The sequence below is a fragment of the Leptinotarsa decemlineata genome, unplaced genomic scaffold, assembly GCF_025532065.1.
Source record: "Leptinotarsa decemlineata unplaced genomic scaffold, Ldec_3_MD MMD2_tig00026282_RagTag_RagTag, whole genome shotgun sequence".
Classification (NCBI taxonomy): Eukaryota; Metazoa; Arthropoda; class Insecta; order Coleoptera; family Chrysomelidae; genus Leptinotarsa; species Leptinotarsa decemlineata.
Genome location: NW_027412668.1, coordinates 7,506,472 through 7,534,131, shown reverse-complemented (window position 1 = coordinate 7,534,131; position 27,660 = coordinate 7,506,472). Strand labels below are relative to the sequence as shown.

Here is a 27,660-nt window from a genome sequence, read left to right as displayed (position 1 = left end):
TATACAACGTTTTCTTACACTATATATTCCACTCTCTTCATATAATGCTTTCTGAACATGTATTCTTTCTGAACATAATTTTTATGAGTGAGTTTTGGATCATTTCTAAATTATGTTAGGAAGATTTGAATATTCCTCCCCTTATTATTAGACAACACTGTAAAATGGACTCGGCCAGGGCATCATATATACAGTTAGCACCATCTTTCTACTGACTATACTTTTGAGTTGATAAAATTTGTAAGTGAGCTTACGGAATATTTTCACCGTATAGTCAATATTATCATTTCAACGAAGGGACTGATTCACTAGGACCTAAGTATTTTATTGTATCAGTTTTTTCTATGAAGGGACAAGTGCAAGGGAGTCTATCGTTTTGGCAAGTAAGTTTATGGATTTTAATCTCTGTAATAGTGGGATGATCCTACTTTGTTGAGGGGAATGCAATAAATTTAGTTTTTTTCACGTTGACACTCAATAAATTATTACTTAGCCAGTGGAAAATTATATTTATACCTACCTCCGCCTTTCTATGAGCTTCTTCCCATGTGTTCTCGACAAAAGTTAATGCTATATCATCCGCAAAAGAAGTTATATTACCTTCGAAGTCCCTCACTGAAAAAATATTATTTAGGTATATTAGAAATAAGATAGGGCCAAGCACCATTCCTTGAGTTACGCCCCTGATTATTAATAATGGTTCACTAATTGAATCATTTATTTTATCTCTCTGAATCCTATTAGACAAATAATCCTCAAAGATGTTTAACGCTACTCCTCTTAAATCCGAATCATGCAAACGCTGAAGAAGTATATATTGTGATCCACCCTGTCAAAGGCCTTAGCTAAATCTAAAAAAAATATTATTTTCTAAGAAATGCACCACTCTTTTTTTTTAAACATTTTTCCAAAATTTTTGCTAAATTGTTTATGAGTGTTATAGGTCTATAATTATAGTTACAAGTTTTTTATCCCCAGAATTAAAAATTGGTAATGTAATTGATTCTTTGAAGGAGGCTGGTATTTCTCCAACTAATATGACGGAGGGGTATAGCAAAGTAAGTGTGATAGTTTTTAATAAATGAAAGTACAAAGCAGAATAAAGTTTAAAGTCCGAACAACTTCAATCCTTGTTTCTCGAGTACCTATCCTAAAAGCCAAAATAACGCCATACATAGAATGAAAATACCTTTTATTCAAAGTATCGACCATTTTCCTATTGGAAAACCTGAGGTGGCTCTGGAAGATAGGGGAATAAAGTATGTCAAAACGTAGCCCCTTTGATATAAACTAAGATAAGTACGTCTTGTTGTTTTTGGCTACAAAATATGTATAAGTTGTTTCGAAGGTTTTGTCCATTTCACTGTCATGTGTATTTGTAACTCTATATCTGAATAAGTCAAAAAGTCAAAATTGTAACTGTCTTTTTAATAATTACATTGTCTTCAATCAAACTACGGTAACTGGTTTCATTTTGCGTCATAGTCCGTATTGACCGTGATTGGTATAGGAGTAGTCTCGCGAGAATTTACCTCGATAAACAAAGGATCTTGTCAATTTGTCGCCAGAAGATAGGCAACCATCCGTTCGCAAACGTGTAGATTATGCAGGGATTTTAGTTTTTTAATAAAAAATTTCTAGTGATATTTATAGATGTAGAAAAGGAAGTCGAGTTCGTCGAGCTCTGAAGTATTAAAAAGTGGCCGGGTTGAAGAATCAAAAAGTGTTTTGTGGCAAATCATGGCAAAAACATACGATTATTTATTCAAGTTGTTGTTAATTGGTGATTCGGGCGTTGGAAAAACTTGTGTTCTTTTCAGATTTTCCGAAGACGCTTTCAATACAACCTTTATTTCGACAATAGGTGAGTCAGAATGCACAGTATTTTGATATATATGTATCAACCTGTAGACCTTCGGGCAATTGAATTGAAGGCTAAACTTGAAGAATTCGTTCATCTTCAGACTTAGATTGTCTCGGATGATGGGAAATATACAATGGGAGTTATTATCTCGATAGGTTAGGCCAAAGTAGCTTTTCAACCACACCTAATAAAGAAAATTGTACTAAATAAATGATTAATTATTCCCAGTTTCAATTAAATGTAATGTAATTTAATTACTCTCTAGTATACAAATGGAATTCTTTGAAAATTCTAATGAGTAGGAGCTGAGCAATTGTGAATTTGGTGACCTAAACAAAATAATTATTGTGTCATAAATTGTTTATGTTTGTCATTGGATTTATTTTCAAACTGTTGGTTGATGTGTATATGTTACTGTACGTGTTTATTTCTCACTGACTAATTAGCTACCACAAAATTTTCAGACATTTTTTAGTTTTCATCATTTGTTGATAAAATAACACCTTTTTACCTGTCCTTGTTCTTCACCTTGACCTCTGACTTCATAGATATTTCAGCAGTAAAGAGGTTTTTACAAATATGACAATTTAGAGAAGAATTTTCCTCATTCATTTCATTGATCAATAAAATTGTTTGTTATTGATTTATTTATCGTTTTTTTTAGGTTGGATGATAATCATCCATACTTGTACAATGTACTACCAATAATTCACCCTAGAACTACCCTTCATTTTATTAAATAGATGGCAGGAAATGGTCTTTAAAATCACTTTCCAACCATCACTTTGTGATATCAAACTAACTCACCCAAATTTATTCATGGTTTTGTTTGAAAAAGTCTCAGAAAACGTATTGTTAATATTCACCCTCTGTTTCATCTTATTTTTTGTTTTTATAAAAAAATATGAATGGACAAAATCTCAATGAGTAAATGATTATTGACATAAGTATGAAATTCAATAATATGAAAAATGACTTGCTCTTCAGCTGAAAAGAATGAAAATCATTATTCTTCATATAAGAAATGATGAAATCGTTAGAAGTACTGTTGTGACATCTTTCTTTAAGTATGAGTAAAAGTTTGATGTATGAATAAGCCATTAAAAAACTTTGTTAACATAGCTCTGATTGGAATTTAGCAAAACAATATTTCCTTTTCTAGCTATCAGTATTTCAAAATTATTCAAAACCCATCAAGATGGATGGATTTTTTTTAGGTCCAAAATTATTCAATAAAAACATAAGAAAAATTAGGAAACAACAACAAAAATTAATTGGCGCTCCTGGGCGACTTGATTGATTCCAGTGGCGCATTTGGTTTTTCAGCTGCAAGAAAACCCGGAAGATCTTGATTTGCCAATATCCTCTCTTTCATAGAACAAAATGTAGAGTGTCTCCAGAGGCTCCAATAAATTCAAGATATTTCCAGAATATTCAGTGAATTTTGTATGAATTTTCAGTTATACAAAATGAAAAATAACTGTATAATTTGGATTTTTCAAACTAATTATATGCTAATAAAAATGCTACCGATTTGTTTCAGGTATTGATTTTAAAATAAGGACTATAGACTTGGACGGAAAAAAAATCAAATTACAAATATGGTAAGAAACTCTCAGTGGAAAAAGTTTAATAGCTCATTAAAAAAAACGAGAATGGAATGATGATAATGTAAAATATTTCATCGTTCTGTTTTTCTAGGGATACAGCAGGCCAAGAGCGATTCAGAACCATAACTACTGCCTACTATCGAGGTGCAATGGGTATAATGCTCGTTTATGACATAACCAATGAAAAAAGTTTTGAGAACATCAAAAACTGGATAAGAAATATCGAGGAAAATGCTTCGGCAGATGTAGAAAAAATGTTGTTGGGAAATAAATGCGAGTTAGAAGAAAAACGACAGGTGTCCAAGGAAAGGGGGGAACAGCTCGCAATCGAATATGGTATTAAATTTATAGAAACAAGCGCGAAAGCAAGCATTCGAGTGGAAGACGCATTCTTTACTTTAGCTAGGGATATTAAAGCAAAAATGGAAAAGAAATTGGTGAGGTTTCAGTCAGACTATTCGTTCAACGATTTAAAAAAATCATTTCCGATCTGTGTCAGTTATAGGTTTGAACATATCATCTGGCAGTTATCTCTAAATTTGACAAACACATATCTGCGCATTTTGGCCGTTACTGACACATTTTGGAGTCTCTATACATATGCAGATTCAAAAAAATTCTGATCCGGAATCAATAATAGTATTGTTTTCATTTTTTTTAACCTGCATAAATGTCGTAGTGCTAAATGTATGCAGTTCTGTTGAAGTATTTTATTGTTATCTATTGTTGTCTAATCTACCTTGTATTTTTCTTGCTCGTCCTGTAACGGCAGAAGGTAAATAGCACTTTTCTCTCTAAGCATGCCATATTCATTAATCATTATTTTTGCACATGGGGATCTTTTTTTTAACACCTTTTTTTTAATCAATATATTCATATTCTTGGCAATAGCTATTAATGCTTTTTCTAATTGTAGAATATAAATTTGTGTTTATTTTTTTTTTACTATTTGTACATTTTCCTATTATTTTATATGGAATATAAAATATTTGTTGATTTGGGTAAAGCTTATCAGATATATATTACAGTATTCCTGAAGATGTGACAGAAAAGCTTTAACTAATTTAATTTACTGGAGTTTGTGACCCTTTGTCACAAATTTATCGCACTAATTTCATTGAAGAATAGTATTTTTTATTGAACATTCATGGTTTTTGAAAACACTCATGAGTTTATTGAAGAAAATAGTTACGAATGTTATCTAATTTCAACTTATGAATTTTTTGCTATAGTTTGTTGTGAATTTTCATTCACAACAAACGAGCTTTATAAAATCTAATGAATATTATAAATATTTTATGAATATTCACCAGAATGTTGATTTTTACTGCCTATTTAAAATCCAAGAAGAAACATTAACTGCTTTCCCTTTTACAAATATTTTCAATCAGTCTTGAATGTATTTTCAATTATATCAACATAGTTGTTTCCACCAGTTTCCACTATTTGGGAGATTTCTTTTTTGTTTGGTGATATTTTAATTCTTTAAGAACTTCAATTTCAAAAAAGGTTTGATGTACTTTGTGCATTATCTGCAATTTTTTACCAGGAAATGCACTTTCATTGTTATCTACATTTTTTAAAGATTTGTCAACAATACTGAAACACAAGATTCATTCTGTTCACTATCAAGTACAAGAACTGCCAAATACATTATTAAACCATTTAGGAATAAACTCAGAATATGTGGGTGGGAAGGTCAAACCATTCCGGAATTCACTTTGTTATCTTGGTAGATAAAATTTGAATCTGAGCAGGGGAAATTCCTCTGTACCAAACAATTAGTTAAATTCAGTTATTTTATCCAAACATATATTTGTCTTTTTTATGGGTTTGTATTATGAACGATACCAAGAAAGCTTTGAATATATTTATGCAGGAGAATAATGCATTTGATATATACAAATCTTATTTGATTTCAATATAAAATGACGTTTTTCAATAATCTGGTCTCAACCTTTGAAACGAATATAGAAAATCTAACGATTGTAACAGTGTTCAAAAAGGAAGAAGAAGCTATTCAAAACACAAAGTATGTTTCTTTTTTTGTTTAATTGTTCAGTGATGAATTAATTTTTGTCATCCTCTAAAAGTGAATTTCATAGGGGCTATAGTAATTCCAATAAATTTAGTTGATAAAGTAGGCACGATTGAGATATCAGTTTTTATTGTTGTTTTTGGTAGTTGTGGAATCGAATTATTTTGTCTTATTACCATTGAAATAAAGATAGTTCTGGTCACACCATGAAATGAGGTTACCAACAGTAGTTGTACACGTTTGTTTCAAGGAATTTTCACATTTTTCAGAGAAGTATATTGGTACCATCCGCATATTCAATAAAGCTGGCAGGAGATTCGATATTACCCATGTTATTTGTAAAGAATAACAATAAAATTGGCCCCAAAACTGAGCCTAGTGAACGCCTATGCATTATATAAACTGATATTAAACGAAGAAAAGTATTTCTTTTTTGTGTTACGAACCTGTGAACTAAATCAAGACAGGGTTGAAAACATCAATGATTTTAATGTAACCATCAACTTTTATTAATCTACCTAAAGTACACATTGGCAGAGTCAAACCGTAAACTAAGTTTTGAAATTAAAAACTCCTGATAATTATTTATTTTCAAAATTTTCATACATTTCAGAGGATGTACCTGAATTTTTAATTGATAATAATTTTATATTTTGTGGATAAATACAAAAACATTTTTAACATATACAATTGTTTTTATTTTTATCGTTGTTTCAATAAATGTTCAATCAATAAAATTGCAATATTTTTTTGTTAATAATTGAAATTTGAAGATACTGGTGAAAAAACCCTTAATTTGCATGATTTATAAAATATGTTGTTTGTGTAACAAAAAAAAATTTATATATTCTACCTCTAGATACATTTTTATGATTTTTCAATGGAAGGTATCTTAGGAACAGGTTATAAATCCTTCACCTATTTCTACTACTAATACAATGATGGGAAATTATTTAATTTATATTTTGTAGCATAATTGCTAAGATATACTTCATATTGAATTTTTTGCTACCTTTCGTCCTTGTCTCTTGTAAATAATCAAAAACTATTTGATCAATATTTCACAGGCTTCCTGAAGATTTTTCAAAAATATGTAATCTGGTCTAATCAGCTTGGAAATAGGCATTTTAATTTGCTTTAATAATTTTTTTTTCTAAATTGCATGTTTATTTTCAATCGACTGATTTTTCATGGGCCAAAAAACGAATTATCATTCAAATGAATTGTTAATCAATTGAAATTCACACAGGAGGCAAGCAACCCGCCAAGAGGCACTCACCAAGTCGGAAAATCAGAGCAACAAAAGAAGCCCACCAGCTGGATATCCCGGTGCACCATACTCTGACCAACTGCTGCTGTTCTAGCCTAAACGCTCCTCAACAATTCGTCACGGTCCATTCCGAGTGATCAATTCAACCTGTTAGCCAGAAAAAAAAACATCAGTGAGGCACGAGGACTACTTTTGATTTTTTGACATGCCTTTTGTTTTTTTATATAAATTTGCTGTTGTTTTAGGGACGCTTCATCTGATATTTATCAATTGAAATTTTACGCAATTTTCAATTTTTTTGATTACGAAAATTTCGGGCATGTCGCCAAATTTTGATAAATACTTTTGTGATTAAGGGTAATTCTTTACCGAGTATTTATAGGAATATTTATATTATAGTTGTGCACATGTTTATGGGAAAGGTTTCGGGAACAGGAACCTGTCTGGTTTTTTATACTAGACCATAAATTGTTTTAATCAGTCTGATATTAAATTCACAACAAATATTTTCTAAAGCAGGCTATAGGCTACTGAAGGTTCATTATTCAAACGAAACAATTGTTTTTCCTGATTCAATCGAGTAAAATTGCATATCATAATGTTGAGGCAAAAAAATTGAAAGTGTTTATCAAATGTGGCCAAACGAAGCAATCGTTGGACAGTTTCCTGTATCTGACTCCGTGATTTTATAATTTTTCGTAATTACAATTACTTTTATAGTATTATTTCGTCCGATCGAAATTATTTTAGTAAAACTGATTCTGATAAAAACGCTCCTTTTCGTTTTATTGTAAATGTAAATAGAAAATGAACTTTCTGATACCTAGTGATTGTACTTTCATTTCTGTTTTTTATAAGGTGAATGTAACTGTATAGTCAATAAAATTGTTTATTTTTTTATTGGGCAAAAAAAATATTGGTGTACCAACCAACGGCAACCGATTTATCCGATTTCCTACAAAGTATTCTAGTTCAGAAATTCAACTGTTTGCTACAGTGTGTACCAGTTATCAATAAGAAAATCTTGTTTTTAATTGTCTTTTGACGATGGCACATTTCATACACCTACAACATTACCTTTTCTAGGATTGTTTCCTTTCTGCAATCTAAAAAGATCAACTTTAGTAACGAACTTTTTACAGGTGTAGTTTACTCTGATAAGTTACTGCATAACATTATATTTTTCTTGAAGAAAAATGTTCTGTTCATGTGGATCTTGTGGTATTTAATAACTTTGTTTATCTAAAAAAAGCTAAGAATTTTATAGAGTACCCATCTTGAATTTTCAGAATCCTACATCTGACTTGTCTTAATTTTTTAAAAACCAACTACTTCGGTGTTCTTCTCGAAAGTTGCTTTATTTTTCAAATATTTTCGACAGATATCAAAGAAACTGGCTTTGGATTTTCAGCCTGTCGTCTCTTGTACCTTCAAGACTTTTTCAGCATCTTCAGAGGTCTGTCTGCTCAGTCAGTCCGTACCGGTGTTCCATAAAGCTGGTTTCCAAATTTTGTTGATCTTCATAGTTTCTTCGGCTGGCGAAACTTTTTTAAACAGATCACAAAACGCAACACATGTTTCGCTATACAAAAGTTCCTTGAGCTATAGCTATACTATTGAATATAGACATGCCTGAAGAAGATATTGTATAGAGAAACACGTGTTGCATTAATGTAAACCAATGTAGTGAAAATCTCCCAATAAAGTGTTTCTTGAATACGTTTTGGATTTTCATCAAGTATCGTGTGGATTCCATCATCTTTTTGGGAAAGATTATTTTACGCAGTAACTTATAAAAGTTTGACCGTTCAAGGCCTGTATTTTTTCAGATTGTGGAAATTGAGCAGCCCTAGAGAAGGTCAATAAAAATATTATTCTGAAGTAATTGTGAGACTTGTACTAACTCTAACGTGGATTCACATTCCAAAATTTCTGGAACACGCTGTTATATGAACTTTCTCAATCCATTTCTGTTAACTGTGTTGTGATCATGCAATTACCGCAAATGATATTAGAATATATTTAAGGATCTTCATGATTTCAATAAGGGTGTTTGGTTCAGATAACGTGAAGACTTTTACTTGACTTGTTGATTTGATATGAAGGCCTAGATTTTGTACATTTATATATTTACATGAAAACGACACAAATTTGGATATTACATGCCCTTCTAGATATAGTTTTAAAAATATGTGTAAATAAATTCTATCGAATTTGAACTTGACTACTCTTGCAACTTCGTATTGAAATAATCGTGGAGAAGGAAGTGATTGTGAAAAAATGGTGTTTCAAACTAGAGTTGTTTGTTTCTGATGGAAATCAGATAACTGATAAGGAAAAAATGTGATTTTAGTCAACTGAAGAATATCGAGTATTCAAAAAATATTTGGAAGAATTCGAAAGCTTTTAGTGATTCATACATATCAACGTTGATATTATTTTTTTTTCAATTATTATACTTGTAAGAAAAAAAGGTGACATAAATTCCAAAATTAATGTTTTAATCAACTCCTCAACCCCATAAAACTATATTTCATGATGCATTGAGAGAAATATTTAATTGCTTGAAGAAGAACAATTCTTATCTACAAAACTTATGTTGAGTAGAAAGGGGTATATTTTTAGATGAGATTAATTTTTGAGAAAGAAAAGATTCGACTTTCTACTTCTTCATCTTTATACAAAAAATGTGTGAATCTTCAAAAATAAATCCTTTACAAAAATGTGTAGATCATGTAAAGAAGTAACTTTCAAACGTAAACTGGAAATTCAAAAGTTGACATTCCAGTTGAAATGAGTCATTCGACATTGAGACTAAAAAACCTGATAATTTCTTTCTGTAAACTATTTACATGACTGGTTTATAGACTTTTTCCCATAGAAAAAAGTTCGGTGGATTCAAACCAGGAGGTCTCGGTGGCTCAAGTGTTGAATCTCTCCTTCCATCCATCGACCTGGAAAGTTGGGGTTGTGTTTTCAGTAACCTTGAAACTTTCAAATTAAATTTGAAAATTATTATTTAAAAAACATTTATTATCACTCAAGTGCGATCTTAGGATTAACAAGATTACTTTCTAACGTACAATTTCTAGCACGCTTCAGGCGATAAGCAGTAAAGATTTATCGAGAGTAAGGATCGAACTTGCATTCACAATAGTAGTTAATTCAACGAGAAGAACTATAACCAACCATCTGAATGCCGGGGCGCATTATCTTCAAAATATCTTTTTTTATTGCCCACCATTGATACTGGATGTATCACAACTAATAAAATCAATTATGCATAGACAAATATATATTTAAAAGAATATGATTCTGCTTTCAATATCTTTGAGGGAGAAAGTACTTTCCACGTAGATACAACTTACATTGCTGCAACTATATTAGATACTTGGGAAATGTCATTTAACCGTCTGAAGCACAACTACTGATCATTCAATCAATTAAAAATTTCTCCAACACCAGAACAAAATACTGTATCTCGACGCGCTTTTCACTAACCAAGTTAGCATCATTAGGAGATGACTAGTGGGTAGTACATTTTTATGGCCACTTTAATGATAGGTAGCTGTAAAAGTATAATTCCATTCATCACCTGATGATGTTTTCTTAGCGAACCGAGCAATGAGGCAGAATTTTGTTTCGATGTAGTGAAAATGTTTTTGATTGATTCATTCTACGTATCATGACCGTTCAAGTTCAATGACCACGACAAACGGTTCCGTATGTTACTAATTAGGTTTTTAAACCAGAGAAGGAATCACTATTTCCAGGTGGGTGTTTAATTGAAGAAACTTGCTTTAAGCAACATAACACAAATGATATTTTAAGTTTTGTGACAGTATAACGTTCAGCTATATTGTGGGTTTGTCAACAGTAGCGTCGTGTTATATTATTATATATTTACTTAAATATCCTATGCAACCAGGCCAGAACATCTCTAGATAATAAGAAGAAAATGAATGTGACCACTTTTACTTTGAGAGAAGAAGACTTTGACAACCGGGGTTGGGTAAAAATGTTATCTACGTAAACAAATTTTGAATTTTGATATATTTTTGAGATGGTTTTAAAAAGGACGAAAGGTTACCAAGACATAGATGAGAATAATGGATCTCTGCCGTCGACTGCTGGTTCAGAATTGGATCCAAGCAGTATTATACCACAAGAAATTGAAATGGCATCCGTTTCTGTAGTACCTGATGGTAAGAATTTAGTGTATAAAAGGGACAAAATTCACACTGTGATTTCTAGATACTTTTACTGTGACGCAAGCTGTGAATGCTCTAGGATTTGGTTGGTTTCAAGTGAAACTATCTTTGTGGACTGGTCTCTGTTGGATGGCCGACAGTATGGAAATGACAATTTTATCTATACTTTCTCCAGCCCTTCATTGTGATTGGCATATATCTAGGTATATATTCAATTACTGCTCTCATTTTCAATAAGGAATTGCTGATTTTTTTCTGGTCAGTAAAAAAAAATGTATACCACTTCCTGAACAAAAGTTTGGAAATGTTTAACAAATCAGGACTGGTTGATCATTGAAGTTATTTCCGTCATTATTTTCCCTCTAGTAATCATTACTTATATTCTAAACTAGTCTGCACTGTCACCAACACAGTAAATGTATTGTAATGAATCCAACTACTATTGCTCTTCTTAGAAAATGAACATTTCGGTTGGAAATCAGAAATATGTCTCAGCTTTCCTACACAGTACAATTTGTCATCAATTACCTGCTAATAATAAACCATGATTTTATTGCTAAGTATATGTCTATACTTTTAAAAATGTTACTTTTATTTGATCTCTATTCAAAGTTTCATGTGTATTTGTACAAATTTCAATTTGTGCTAGTATCAATTTCATTTATATATATTTTTTATTTTATATAGAAAAATTCCGTTGTTTTTCCCATGTAACATACTGTAGAATAAACGCTTCTTAAAATTTTCACCAGGTTTCAATAAAAACATGAAAATAGGAGGAGGAAGAGACTAAAATGACTGCAATACAGTATTTCTGTTTCACTTGTATATTCTGAATTAGCAAATTCCATTTTATTCAAATCAATATATATTTTAGGTACCAGCAAGCCCTAACTACAACCGTTGTATTCTTAGGTATGATGTTATCTTCAACATTTTGGGGTAATCTAAGCGACAGATATGGCAGGAAACATGTAAGACACAACAGCTGAATGTACACCAGTTACTATACTTTTTTTTCAGGCACTTACGTTGTGTGCGATATTGTTATTTTATTATGGACTTTTAAGTGCTGTTGCACCTAGCTTTATGTGGTTATTGCTACTACGAGGTCTGGTAGGATTTGCCATAGGGTGTACTCCTCAATCGTGAGTTGTTTAATAAGTTCTGCAATATTTTGTTTTCTTTGAGTGAATTGGATTTAGGCTAATACACTTAGTTTATCACATGCTCTTGGATTATGGTGAATCTTAGAGGAAGAAATAATAATGATATTGTTTTTTGAACAGAAAAATCAATCCTTGTGAAAATAATGGAGTGCATAACAAATTATTTTACAAAGTGCTTACAACACATTATTTTTCCGAATATTCTTTTAGTATCTAGGAGATGAAAGTCAATATGGAGTTTTTGTCCTTTTTTTATCATTCTCCAAGAGCTCTGCAAGATGCATTCTAGACAAGCTTTCATTTTTTGTGTATATATAAATGCCTTTGGACCATTTTTTTTTGTAGTGTTACCTTATATGCAGAATTTTTACCCACAAAACAAAGAGCAAAGTGTGTTGTACTGCTTGATGTAAGTTCATGTGTAATCTTAGTTATTGTTTTCGTTAAATGTTGAAATATTTCAGTGTTTTTGGGCTTTGGGTGCATGTTTCGAGGTAGCTCTAGCTGTAGTCGTAATGCCTACCTTAGGTTGGCATTGGCTGTTAGCTTTGTCTACAGGGCCATTGCTTGCTTTTGCCCTGATTTGTCCAGTAAGTGAAAAAAATCAGTATGGTTAAGTGCTCAACTATAAAAGTTTTTCAATTTTACATTTGATATCCCAGAGGTAGAAGACAGGATCCAGACAACATACTTTCAGTAGATGAACTAGACTAATTCCTAACTAGAAACTTAGCCTATTCATATCTAATAGGTAACACTTTCTTGTGAAAGTTCTTGTTAATTTTTAACACAATGATTCATAAAACAGTAAACAATGGGCTACCTAAAATAGGACTTATGTCACTGTTTGCTATTTTCAGACTTTCGGAAGTATCTAAAAGTCTAGGGTAATTCCATTTTGATTTGAAATGGACATTGTCTTTTACCTTTGAGATACAGAATTATATTCACTATCCATGATGATAATCATAGAAGTTTAACAATAAATTTCATTTAGAATGCGTTTTGTGATACAGGCACTTCATCAGTTACTGGTACCAGTAGCGGTAACTGATGAAGCTACCGTGTAGCGAAACACGTTTAAAATAAAATTATATTTATCAGAATTATTTTGTTTCTGAAGTATTCACCAGTTGAATAAGTCACTTGAGAAACCCCTCTTACCCAAACACATATTGTTAATATCGAAATTTGGCCTTCCTTGAGTAATCTATCTGAGAGGATTGGAAAAAAACTAAAAAAAAAATCAGATCTGTCAAATTTTAATACCAATGTAATGCTTTTGGACAAGAGGAGTTTCTCAAAGTACTGATTCATTTTTAATATTATATTTTCAATCGCATGACATTTAACTGTGTTTTTCCTACAGTGGTTGCCTGAATCTGCTCGATTCCATGTTGCCAGTGGTCAAACAGAAAAAGCTTTGGAAACTTTGGAAAAAATTGCCAAAGATAATGGCAAACCGATGCTTCTTGGTAGGCTTGTTGTAGATGATTCAATCACTATGCCGCCACATAGAGGAAGGTTTCGTGATCTTCTGGTACCATCTTTAAGGATGACCTCTCTTTTGTTATGGTTCATATGGTGAGTGAGAAACAGTAGTGAATAAGGTTTCATATTTTTGATTGGCACTTGATCTTTTTCAAATAGATTTTTATTATTTTGATATACAGAACTGTTCAAATTTGAAGACTCGAATTTCAGTAGCCTTCCTGTATAGTAAATTATTTAGTAGTCAGTTGCATTGCATTTTGGAGTTATTTTCCCAAATTTCAACCTATTCCCAGGATGGCTTGTGCGTTTTGCTACTATGGTCTTGTTTTAATGACGACTGAGCTGTTTGAAACATCATCCATAGTTTGTTCTGACAAACCGGTCCCAATTCAGGCCTTAGATACTTGTGCTGCAGAATGTAAGCAGCTGCAAACCACAGATTATATGGATTTGTTGTGGACAACCTTGGCTGAATTTCCAGGTTAGTGGATTAGACGAATGAATGTAAATAAATTCTCCAAAGATTCTTTGCAATTGTCTTGTATTGTATGAACGTTAACAGGTATTTTCATCACTATTGCAACCATTGAAAGATTTGGACGAAAGAAAACAATGGCAGTTCAGTTTATAGTATATGCTGTTTGTTGCTGTTTCCTTATGGTTTGCACCGAAAAGTAAGTTGATTGATGATAACTTTATTTTATTTCCATCTACTGGCGCTTCCAAAATTTCCTTTTTTTCGAGTGTTTATTTGAACTATATTTTTTCAGGAGAGTATATCTTACCCTTATGCTCTTTTTGGCCCGTGGTATCATAGCTGGTGTGTTCCAGGCTGCATATGTTTATACTCCCGAAGTGTATCCAACCTCTCTGAGGGCTGTCGGGGTGGGCGCTTGTAGTGCTATGGCCCGTTTTGGAGCAATGGTAACTCCATATGTAGCCCAGGTAAGGTGTACGGTATGTCAGGAATACAGGATGTATAAACAATACATAGGAATGACAACTGATTCCCAATTTGAGATAATAATAATAATAATAATAATAATAATAATAATAATAATAATTATCAGTATATAGGGTGTTTCTTCATGAAACGCCCCATAAATATAAAGGGTTATCCATTTGGTGGTTTCAAAACCGCTGGTCTGCCAAGATCGTCAGCAGTTAAATATCTGTCATCTGAAGTGTTATTTATTTAGTGAAAGATTTGCCAATCACGAATATGGATCATTTAACAACTAAAGAACGTATATAACGTGGCCACTTTTCGAGCATTACAGGGAGATTATGGTCGTCATAATCGCCCTACTGTGCAAGGAATTGGCAAGATTAAAAAACATTTTTGAAGAGACTGATTTCTATATTGCTATCTTCGTAAAGGTAGAAGATATGTTAAATTGAACATAAAAATGTAGAAATGCAATGTAGTTATTATAATCATTTATTCTTAAATTGAAGAGGCTATTTTTTAGGAGTGATTGATTTTTGGGAAAGAAAGTTTTTGGCTTTCCACATTTGTTTGTATCAAGATGGAGTAGCAGAAAACCAAAACCTTTCTTTTCCATTTATTTTTATTTTTCTGCTCTGGTATCTTTATATTATAAAGAATCAAAAAAATTTTTGACTGTTTCTGATTGAACTCCTTGAAGGCTATAGTATGCACTCATTTTGTCTTTGTTATCATACGACGTTTCATTAACTTCGGGCCACCTTCATCAATTTTTTTCAAATAAGAAATATTCTGAAATGCCAACAGTATGACTAAGAACACTGACTGGGAAAAGTAGCTCGATTTACTCTTTTTAGAAGAACTACAGACAGTTTTGTTGGCATTGATAATCATAGAATTATTAGAATATGACTTTGTGAATTTTGCTGACACTGAATTGAAATTCTGCAATGTATCAATATTATCTACGCCGCTTCTAGATTGGTTGTAGTAGTCGATCCTTTTGAAGTAGTTTTCGACCACATTTCAGACGGTATCTAAGCGATAAATCAATTTTCAAATGATCCATTGTTAGGGGATTATCCGCGTAGATACGATCTTTGATGTAGCCCCACAAAAAAAAAAGTCTGACGGCGTCAAGTCACATGATCGTGGTGGCCAAGTAACGTCGCCAAAACGTGAAATTACACGCTGTAGAAACTTCTATTGCAATAAAGTCATAATCTATCTTATTCTGAGACTCGTGGTACAGTTTTGTTGAAGTTACATCTTCAGTTATTCCAGATCGATTATGACGATCATAATTAGCACACTGTGCAAGAAATTGACAAGATTATAAAAATTTTTGAATAGACTGGAAGCGTAACAGATGTGGGCAGGCTTGTGCATCATCGTAATGGTGAAAATATCACTTGTTTTAGTGAAAGTGTGGCTATCTTACAGCTGCATTTAGATTTGCACCTCCATCTATAATCTATTTAAAGTCCAACTCATACATCAATTAAAGCCGGCTGACCAACCACAACGCCGTAGATATGCTAATTGGATGCTAGAGCAACAGGTTTTAAATAGTGATTTTTAAAACAAAATTTTTTTCAGCGGTGAAGCTCATTTCTCCCCCTCGGTGGTTACGTTAACAAGCAGAATTGTCGCAAAATGGGGCTCGGATAACCCAGAAGTGATTTTGTCATTGCATCTGGAAAAAGTTATTGTTTGGTACGCATTATGATCTGGAGGTCATTGGGCCTCATTTTTTTGAAAATGCCACTGGAAGAATGGTTTCCGTCTATGCAGAGTGCTATGGCCCTATAATAACCGACTTTTTTTGGCCTGCAATTAAAGGTTATGAACTGGACGATGTGTGGCTTCAACAAGACGATGCCAAGAGACACCCAACACGACTGATTTTGACTTTATTGCACGAGAGAAGTTTCTACAGCGTGTGACTTGACGCCGATAGACGTTGGAGCATTTGAAAACCAACATTCGTCAATTTAGCGGCGAGATACCGCTCGAAATGTGGTCGAAAACTACTTCAAAAGAATCGAGTATTGCAACCAATCAAGAAGCGGTCATTAAAATGATATGGTATTTTTTACATAATGGCATAAAAATCATAGCTTTATGGGTGTTTTGTTCAACTTTACTTTTGAAACCCAAAAAAGGATAACCCTTTATTTTCCCTCAATTGGTTTCATTGAAAAGAGTTCTCAAAATTATAGATTAGATTTTATTTCCAACATAATACATGATTGCTATAATAACATGATAATATTAGATAGGCTCAAGAAAAGTTGTTTGGGTTTTGATCGGGTTGGGATCTTACCTGCACTGATGAGAGGTAATACCTCGAAACCGATCTGTAGGTGATCTATTCGACTGATTTCAGCATGGTCCTGATGATGGATGAACGAGAATAATTTGCGAGACTGTACTCTTTGAGGTTTAAAAAAAATCTGTTCAAAATCTGTTTTTCCGTGAATCAGCTGTCGCTCCCATACGAACGACAACTCTCAGAAGTTGAGAAACTTGTGCGAGCTGAGGACTAACGAGGTCTTACCTTTTAACGTGCGATTCCTAACACGGTATCTTGCATAAATGGCTGTCGGATATAATTCAATGTCTAGCGTGGTATCAGCTGGGGAAGTAGTTGTTTTCCGGCAGACATTTACCAGAACCTACAGAGACCGAGATAAATTTTTCAAGATTTCATTTGGAAATAGTTATTTTTTTATATGTAGGTTTCTTGGTACAGTGTTCAAACTTATTTCAATACTGGTATATTTGCCAACGATTGTTCATTTGTAGTGAACGTAGATAATATTGATATATTGCAGGATAATTTCAATTCAGTGTCAGCAAAATTCACAAAGTCGTATTATAATCATTCTATGATTATCAATGCCAACAAAACTGTCTATAAGCAGTTCTTCTCAAAAGAGTAAATTAAGCAGCCTTTCGCAGTCAGTGTTCTAGTCATGCTGTTGGCATTTCAAAATCTTTCTTAGTTGAAAAAAATTGATGAGGGTGACCCCAAGTTAACGAAAGATAGCAATATTGTGCAATTAAATTTTCGCCCCCCCCTTATATATTTTTTGACATGTTTTAATTTGCTATCGTTATCTGAAAATTTTCTGATTGATTCGGCAGTTACTTGATGAAGGTCCATAGTAATTTCAAAAACTACACCTCACGATTTGATCTCCACAAACTTTATTTAAAAAAATATCACTACGTGTTTCGCTACCACAGTAGCTTCATTAAATGATTATAATCGTTCATTGAACACCCTACATTAGTCCCTGTTTCAATTAGGGAAGCAGCTATTGTCTATCCACACATTGTTTATACGTTATACATCGTCTAGCAATGCTTTTCTTATTCAAAAATTCAGCTTTGCGAAATTTACCGTACTTTGATCAAAACAAATCAATAATGAAGGTTGTTTTTATGCAAAACAGGTGTTATTAAAATCGTCCATCACATTTTCAACAACTATATATGCAGTGGCGGCCATTTTGGCAGCTGTGGGCTGTTTGTTGCTGCCGATTGAAACAAGTGGTCAGGAACTTACTGACAACGTCCAACAACAAGCCAAGGCAAATTCGAATAAACGATGAGGGAATTTTCGAACAGGGAAATCGACAGAAATACTCACTTTCTTTTTATTTTCTGGAAAGACTTCGAAATACTGCCTCAGTATTAACTGCAGTTACTAATGCTTTAAACCAAAGTTTCTCATTATTTTTATACACTTTATTTATTGTTATTTATTAATTTTGTAGTTGATAGTTCTCATATGTGATTAATTTCGAACAATGTTGGTGCTGGTTAATTTTTTTTTGATTATTTATATCTTTATACAAAATAATAAAAATCAAATATATCTGTGTTAAGGCTACCGATAATTGATGTAGTTGAAACATCCCCTATCCTATTTTGTCAAGTGGACAAATAAAATCGTAGTGCACAAAAAATTCAACTCAAACGGAATTTTATTATAATTAGAGCTGTAATAGTGATTTTTCGTGCAAACGTTTCCTTCATCTTCTCATTAGTAGATGGCGCCACAGATTCAGTTTCAGATCATTTCCTTAATGTGATATACAGGGTGTCCCGGTTCTTGACGATAAACCTTGAGGTGGTGATAGCTGAGGTGTTGACTAGCTCATAACAGGAAAAAAGTTTAGGTAAAAGTGTTTTCGTTTTCGAGATATCGGAAATTTTCTTTTTTTAGAAAATCGGCGACTCGGTTTAGTATTTTCAATGTTACGTCATAAAAACATGACTTATCCACAGCAAAAAAAACGATAAGAACTAACGATCGCTGCTCTGAACTGGATTTTGAAACTGTTTTGTGATTTGGATATTTTTAATAATGCCGGCTTATTATACTCTACTGCAATATGCGAATATGCATTTTATTTACGGCGAATGTCGCGGTAATGCAAATGCAGCAGCCCGGTTGTATCGAGAGCGGTATCCAAACGAGGAGAGATATCCGGATTACCGAGTCTTCATTAATGTGCATCGATCCTACACGGAAGGAGTAATTCCTGGAAGACAGGTAAATCGCGGTGCAGGAAATATCCTTGGTCCAGATGTTGAAGAAGAGGTTTTGGATGCGTGGAAAAGAGTCCAGATATTTCGGTACGTGCGATTGAAAGACAAATTGGAATTCCAAAAACTGTTGTGCATCGCATTCTTCGACTGCACAGGTACCATCCATACCACTTACAAAGAGTGCAAACATTATTGCCACGAGATCATGCACCAAGAGTTTTGTTCTGTCAAAAAAAGACAACTTCATGAATATGCACAACTTGCACTGCTGGAGCTTGGCTAATCCACATGCCATCAGAGAAGACCGCTCACAATACCAGTTTAAAATTAATTTGTGGTGCGGAATCATTAATGGCCAAGTAGTAGGACCCATTGAAATACCTGGAGCGTTTAATGGTCAATACTATTTAGAATTACTAAGGGACGAGTTGAATGGCCTTTTAGAAGATGTTCCTCTCGCAACGTGACAAGGCATGTGACACACTACGCCCGGCCTGTAAGGGATTACCTAGAAGAAGAATTTCCTGGCAGATGGATTGGTCGACTTGGACCAATTCTAAACCGATAGAAACTGTAAAAAATCTTCGTGATCGTATTAACGGCGCAATCGATAACACAAGGCAGGATTTGTGACACGCTCTTTTATTAGCAGATGTCGTACCTGTATCCGGGCAGGTGGTGCTCAATTCGAGCATTTATTGTAAAAGCTTTTAATAAAGTTTGCTTACATGATTTATTTGATTTTTTAATTACAATACATAGTACTGTATCGACAAAATTATCCCACAAATAAATTTTCCTTGAAAAATTACGAAGGGCGAAACAAAATTTTTTTTCTTCTACCTTCAATATTCTGTTATTTTTTGAGACATCATTTTTTATTTTGTGGATGTTTTTCCCCAGTGCTAATGTTTTGTGATAATTGATATTGCCATATATTCTTGGATTCTCAATACCTTTTTTCTTCTAGCTTCAATATTTTCTTGGAGGTCTGATAGAAAGTTAAGTATTACACCATTTTGGAATCTCCATTAAATGCGCCAACTTTCTGAAATACTTTTCAGCCAAGCACAGTACATTTTTTTTCACTGTGATAGGTCAAAGTTGACCAAAAAATTTGTTTCATTTCAAAATTTATTTTATTTTTTTTTTCAGTTATTTCCAATGATCGCAAGCTTTTGGTATTACTGTCGTCTGCGGATATTATTTAGCTATACAAAATAGTTTTTTTTGCTGTGGATAAGTCATGTTTTTATGACTTAACATTGAAAATACTAAACCGAGTCGCCGATTTTCGAAAAAAAGAAAATTTTCGATATCTCGAAAATGAAAACACTTTTACATAAACTTTTTTCCTATTATGAGCTAGTCATGACCTCAGCTATCACCACCTCAAGGTTTATCGTCAAGAACCGGGACACGCTGTATATGCTTGTGTACATCCCATAACCAGCGTCGTCGTAGAGCACGTTGGGGCCCCTGAATACACACTAATTTGGGGCGATATTGGAAAATAATAATTATATGCCTATCCCCATAAGTTGCATCCTCCTATAGATTTGTTTTTATTTCCAGATAGGTGGCTTATGTTAAAATTGTTTCACCATTTACATTGAATCATTCTGAAACCTATGTATCTCGATTCCCCTCAAAAAAAAACAAACCAACCTCTTACTATTGGAAATTTCTGGACTGTATCCATTAAATAATTTGTCAGGTAAAGGCAATTTTTGTTTCTTTTTCTCTTTTGTTTGTTTTTATTCTTTTATGTAAATAAAATTTATTATGTAAATAATATAACGTGTTTGAAAACTTTGACTTGAGCTCATAAATGTGATTTTGTTTCTAAAGGTTGGAAGATATTATAACGACTATGCATGTTAACAAAATAATCTTATACAATGTGACCAGTAGAGTCTTTATCATATCAGATTTCTTTATTTTTAATTTGACTTTGACCTCATTTCTGCTTTGGTCAAAACAGTTATGATTCATGTGACACTGAATTTATTTGTTTGTGACCCTTTATAACGTCGAAAAAAATGAAAATCGTATTATCGATAGGGCGAAAATATCCAAAATGATTTGAAATCTCCTAAAGAAGTAATAAAAAGAAGAATTAAAGGGAATAGCTGAAAATATCAATTATATTAAGCAAAAAAACCTGAAATTAAATAACAGTGAAATAAAATACAAGTAAAAATAGAACAATTGAACAAAAAATAAAAAATTGAGAGATTCCAAGCCAAGTTACTTCACGACGTTTCGATTGGTATCCACAATCGTCTTCGGGTTATTACTGCACTGATTCCTCCGAGAGATGACTATTTATGGGTCATTCGAGTACTTTCACTTATCTCCGCTTTCCTTTTTCCGCTTCGCCGGTTTAGCGGGACATGACCGTTTGCCGGAGGTTGGCCATTTTTCGCTTGTAAATGCAGTTCTTGGAATCACAGTTCGCGTTTGGTGGCCTGGTTTTCGTGAGGCTACTAAGGATAGTGTTTCCGTATCTGAAGCAGGTTCTGATGTTGTACTTGGACCCAATTCTTCTTATCCTCTCCGATAATCCTCTGATGTAGGGAAGTGCTAGCACTGGTTGTGACGGCTTCTCTTCCTTGCTAGGCTCCTGCTGTTTTTTTGCCAAAGTCTGTTCCACCATCGCTTTGGAGTAGCGATTCCGTTGAAGATCATTTTTGATGATGTCTAGTTCCTTCTCGAGACCTTCCTTCGTATTAAAGAGCCCGAAAGCACGGTCTAATAGAGTCTTGATGATTCCTCTTTTAGTCGATTGATGGTGGTTGGATTCGTGGTTCAGATACTGTCCCGTGTGAGTGGATTTTCGGTATACAGAAGTTTCCCACTTAGTGTCGGTCGGTAATATCAGACAATGGAAGTCCGAACTAATGAAAAAAACAATATTTGAAACGAAATTACCCCACGAAGATTTGATAATGTAAAAAATGAGTTAGAAAACCAACTTCATTATTGTCAGAAGGAGAATGGTGAATATATTATGGGAATAAACTGGAGTGAGTATCTTGAAATTATATCAACAGTTTGTTTGTAGATTCTTAAAACGAACATAAATTGCTAATTACTCAGGAATGGCTGATCTGATTTCCCAAAATGAGAATGTATTGGATAGGTAATTGAAATACCTATCAGCCGAGGTATCACGAGACCCTCCAGTTCCATTTGGGATGTTGGTAACGCCCTTCTCGGCGAAGAGTGGTGTGACACTTAACTTTTTGCTTGACCTTGATATCTTGTCCAGTTGAAAAGTCTGGACAGCGGAGTACTCTTACGTCCGCACTGCATATTCGTCCTTAGTATCAAATTGGCTTGTGTACAAAAGTACAATTATACCAATGGTATTTAAACATTCTGTAATATATTTTCCAAAATATATTGTGTTCTAGGTATTTGTTGGATGGTAAACTTTGAACCATTTCCCATCTTGTTTTCGAAGGTATAAACGAACAGTGTACAGATTCCACCTCATTTGCATCTTCCTGCTCAAACAACCGAATGAGTTTTTTTACTCGCCATAATCATTAACGGGAATATCTCTGATAATTATTATTCAGAGAAATTTTCGGCCTCGCTCGAACGGCGACAGCAAAATAGAACAGAATCTCAGACATTTGTGTTTCGTACTCTGTTGCCACATGGTATTTACTGAATTTACTATATTGTTAGACAAAAATATTTATTAATGTTCACTCCAGTCAAACTTTCTCTTTAGGACTGGATTTTGTGATGTTCCATTAAAATTTACAATTGCAGCACTTTTATATTACCAGCGAGTACTGAAGCCAACAAATGCTTGATAGAATGGTTAAATTTCTTAATGAAAGTGTCTCATTTGATGTTCTTCTGTATTTAAAAAAAATATAGGAAGTTCTTAGCATGAAACAACTGATTTACCATCTTGCCAAAAGGAAGACAATACATGAAGCAATGTGATGTAACTATTCAAGTAAAGTGTGTGACTATAGGGGCTTATTTGTCTACTCTTTGGTACCTACATTTTTTCACTCATATGTATTTTTGACATGTTTTTATTAACTTCATTTGTACACTCATCAAGAATCAGTGACATTACAAGTATTTCATACGTTTATTTCATTATCCTGACCAGGATCGCCAGGAGAGCAAGTGAGATAATGAGATAACAACACTGTCTGCGCATGCGTATATATTTTATATTAAAACAAATGTGCTTGAAATAGCAAGCCAAAATAAAAAGTGGAAAATGAATAGTAGTTTAAAAAACTGAAAAAACAAACTGAAAGATAAAAAATAATTCGAAACTAATTTAAGATTGTGTTCAACATCGATAATAAATCCTATGGCTTTATGTAACTAATGACTTTTGATAAATCTGTACCTAATCAGACTAAATCTGTTTACAACAAAATTATTTTGCTGTAAAAAAGCGTGCTGAATATCCATTGTTATAAATACTTGGTTGGGAGCTGTTTGCCATAAAGGAGCTAATAAAAATATAATTTGAAAATTATTTTTTGTAAATAGATTTTTGCCGATTTCAGACTAATTAAAAGTCATTAGTTACATCAAGCCATAGGTCTTATTATCGATGCTGAATACAATCTTAAATTAGTTTCGAATTGTTTTTTAGTTTGTGTTGCTATTGAACCGTTTTCTTTTAGTTTTTGAACTATTATTTATTGAAATATACAGATAATATTTCTCTCCAAAGAATATATAATGTAAACAATTTCCATAAATATGTTATTTTCATATTCATAATTTTTAATATTTTGAATCTTCGAGAACAGAGCTACAAGAGAATCTACAAGAAAATTAAAAATCACGAAGCAATTCTGCCATCATTTTCTTGATCTTCTGTCTTATTAGGCTTTTTTTAGGATCTCTTCTCTGATTTTTATTTTGTATATAAAAATTCTATTTAAATTAATATAAAATGGACTAACCAAATTCGGAGGCAATCTCTATCAGAAATTTTCAGTGACTTGTTCTTGGCGATTTTGATTTTTCTTTTGATTTTACATGAAGAGAAAATCATATACAGTGTCATCCTCAAAGTACGCACCATATCGGAAACTTTTTTATTAAGGGGTTTTCGACAAAAAGTTATTCTTGATAAAAGTTTGTGCATCCCCTAAAACTAAAAATGACCAACAAAATACAGTACAACACACGTAATATACGAGGAGCCTTCAAATATTTGATTTTGTGACAAGAGTAAAGTACTCTTGTTTTGAGGAATTTCGGGAAATGTTATTCAGAAAAGTTGTTTAGCATTGAAAATAAGTGTTTTAAGTTGAATCTCCAGAAAATCAATGAGTTTGTTCCGAAATGCCTATTTTATTTTGATGTTTTGTGATTTGATATTATCGAATATTAAGTTATTGTTACAATACTCTATAATTTTGAGTAATTTTCGGTGTTAACAAAAATTAAAAATAACTTTGCACCAAAAACTTTGAAAATTAATTAACTTTTCAAAACAATTGGCCGTGGTTAACACCACAGTTGTGTAATTTATAATATTACAGGCTTTTAAAGTGAACCATCGTATACAGGATGCTGTATATTTATAGTTTTAGCAAAAATTTTTTTTTCGTAGTCCCCATTAAAGAAAACTTCACTTAGATGGCCATAACTTCAAATCTAGATTTTTTCTTCAATGCTCAACAACTTTTCTAAATAACATTTCCCGAAATTTCTTAAAACAAAAGTACTTTACTCTTGTTACAAAATCAAATATTTGAAGGCTCCTCGTATATTACGTGTGTTATACTGTATTTTGTTGGTACATGTTTAGTTTTAGGGGATGCACAAACACTTTTATCAAGAATAACTTTTTTTCGAAAAACCCTCAATAAAAAAGTTTCCCATATGGTGCGTACTTTGGGGATGACACTGTATATATGATTAAATTCTTCAAATCTAAAGAAATTTCCCTACGTTTTGCAACGCTGGTTCCGAGCAGTCCTTTCGTTTCTCCTCTCCCACGGTTACGCCGCGACCTTTTTCCGTTATTATTCAACCCACTATCGGATCGCAGCCGTCTCTCTCGCACCCGTGCCGTCCCTGGGTCCGTTGTTCGGTTGTTTTGTGAGCCTTCTCGCAGCAGCGTTTTATCTCCGTCCCCTATTCCGAAGCAGTGGCGCGCGCCAAAGCGAACACAATATTTGGATGACCGGAGATACGGATAGGATTCCCGGAAAATGATGACGATAGGGGAATAAAGAGTCGAGCTCGAGCAATATATTCTCATGCTGTACACAGTGACGAAATAAAAATGACAATAGGGAAGTTTTTTCGAATTTATTCAAGCTAGAAGGTGTTTTTTGCTATCTAGGCTGCTGTTCTGGAGTTTAGAGTGTAGGAAAGTCAAGAGAAAGTGACAAATCGAGCGTGATTATGGAATACCGTATTTTTGAACGGTTTTCATACAAAGTGATAAAACTGAATTTTATCACTGTCTACAGTGAGAAAATTCTAAACAACAAGTAGAAATGGAACATATAAATAACCTCAAAACTGTTTTTGTGAAGTATGTTTATGAAATTTACACTAAACAGCATTTTTAACTTGCAAAATATGGATGACTTCAATATCTAACTATTGGAATAAGCCAATTAATGGAAATGTAGAGAAAACTATGGAAAAATAGCAGGAAATTTCTTTCACGTTTTGATCTCATCTGAATTAATATTCTACAAAAGTTATAGTTTTTAGCTGCTTTACGATTTCAGAAAAGAGGAAACCCTAAAGGAAATACAATACCGAAACATGTTGTGATTATTAGCCTACGTTTTGACCATATTGCTCACTTATTGAACTATTGCTGTTTTATCGGTATGTGCACCCAGATAAAGCTTTCGCGGACAAAGTTTTCAGTGTTACTATTTTCCAGGACGTGGATTTTTGTAATTTTTTGCTGACGCGAGTGGCTAGCTTCTTCAGAGGTTTATGCATCTTTATCGAAGATAAACTCAGGTTGTATAAACTTCTGAAGAAGCTAGCTAGCCAGTCGCACAAACGAAACGTCGGGAAAAAATTTAAAAAATCCACGACCTTCAAACCCGGAAAATAGTAACACTGAAGAGTCAGAATTTCTACCCAAGGGTATATAGGGGTGATGATTTAAGTCAACCAATAGGAATGAAGCCACATCCACCACCAGTGGATTGAAACCGGAGACCCGAACTATTTATATATTATCTACTGTGAGGACAAGTTGAGTACTTTGCCCGTTACCTCATCATCGTCTATGATAATATCCACCACAATCATAGAAAAAATTTCGGCATAAATACATACAGATCACAGCCAGCAAACCCTGAATATATCTTTGACAGTTATCTCTGGCCCGTGGAAATTTACACTCCAATCGACCTTAGAATGTTTTGAGATAGATTCGAAGATATTTTTGTGTTTGTATTTTTGTTTTGCTTCCATTGAAAATGGCATGTTCTTCATATTTCAATAGAGGAATTGAAAGCCAAAATAGAATATTACGTTACAACCTTGGATGATATTTTTTAGCGAAGTATACAATTCTCAGTCGATTTGAAACGTATAGCGAGCGGAAATATGAAAGAGACCTAGCCAGTAAAATTGATGATCGAGTATCATTTTTTTTTCGATGAGGTAAGTTTTCAGTTTTGTTTTGAAGATGTGAATGTTTGGTGAGTTGTTAATAGATTCATCTAGTTATTGAATAAGGTAGCTCCTCTGAAATATAGAAGGTCGATGAGAGATTGGTACTTCTCTAAAGCGGGTCGGATATGGACGGTTTGTTTACAATAAACTCGGACTTAGAGTTCAAAAATGTGTAGACTAGTAACGGTAAGTATTTCAAGTTCATTGAAGGCATTTCAACAAGTTTGTCTCCAGTCTATTCGAGCAATGATTTTATTTGCATACTTTTGTAAGATGAACATCCATTTGCTGAAGATGTCAATCCCCAATTAAACTACCACACCGGATGTGACAGTTGATAGATGTCTAATATAAGCTAAGCAAAACGTGTGTACAGCAGTAATTTGTCATAAATCCTTACAATTTCTGCATATTTCATCAGAAATCATAGATGTTTTCTATATGAGAGTTCCACTTGAGTTTATGGTCCAGAGTGCTAAGTTCAAGAATTTTGGTTTTTGAACTGTAACAGCGAGTAATTTCAAATATTTGGAATAATTGTGCAATAAAAAACTCATTAGTGATGTCATGAAGAAAGCTATCAGTATGGCTTTCGGAAATGAAGATCAACAGGCGACCTTCTATCGTGTGTCACCCATATTTGGAATAGCGTAATCGAGGAACAGGGAGAATCAAGAGCTGTTGCGCATGCTATTTCTAAGGCCTTTGACCGCGTGTGACATGGGGGTTTGCTGGCCAAACTTCGATGCTATGACTTGTCGGATCATTTCTGTATATGGCTCTCCAGATTCCTGGAGAACACCATCAACGCTGGTGTTCTCCAAGGTCCATAT

At 33.3% G+C, this 27,660-nt stretch overlaps 2 protein-coding genes across 3 annotated transcripts in view; both read left to right on the top strand.

Annotated features, from left to right (window-relative positions):
- Nucleotides 1-1,625: 1,625 nt before the first annotated feature.
- Nucleotides 1,626-9,001, top strand: Rab8 (RAS oncogene family member Rab8). The gene is made up of 4 exons (XM_074179752.1): nt 1,626-1,864; nt 3,408-3,468; nt 3,566-3,911; nt 6,762-9,001. Exons 1-4 carry the CDS (start codon nt 1,741-1,743, stop codon nt 6,855-6,857), a joined length of 627 nt encoding a protein of 208 aa, XP_074035853.1. The 5' UTR covers nt 1,626-1,740; the 3' UTR covers nt 6,858-9,001.
- A 1,683-nt stretch (nt 9,002-10,684) lies between these two features.
- Nucleotides 10,685-27,660, top strand: part of LOC111509530 (synaptic vesicle 2-related protein) — a 33,981-nt gene continuing 17,005 nt past the window's right edge. The window contains exons 1-11 of one of the 2 annotated variants that reach the window (XM_023165295.2): nt 10,753-10,987; nt 11,037-11,196; nt 11,871-11,967; nt 12,017-12,141; nt 12,508-12,571; nt 12,627-12,752; nt 13,532-13,746; nt 13,950-14,137; nt 14,219-14,330; nt 14,427-14,601; nt 18,067-18,506. In XM_023165295.2, the coding sequence (XP_023021063.1) occupies nt 10,846-10,987; nt 11,037-11,196; nt 11,871-11,967; nt 12,017-12,141; nt 12,508-12,571; nt 12,627-12,752; nt 13,532-13,746; nt 13,950-14,137; nt 14,219-14,330; nt 14,427-14,601; nt 18,067-18,225 (1,563 nt within the window). In that variant the 5' untranslated portion in view covers nt 10,753-10,845 and the 3' untranslated portion in view covers nt 18,226-18,506. Of the gene's footprint in view, nt 10,988-11,036; nt 11,197-11,870; nt 11,968-12,016; nt 12,142-12,507; nt 12,572-12,626; nt 12,753-13,531; nt 13,747-13,949; nt 14,138-14,218; nt 14,331-14,426; nt 14,602-18,066; nt 18,507-27,660 lie in introns of those variants that run through there. The other variant, XM_074179751.1, reaches the window with a different exon arrangement.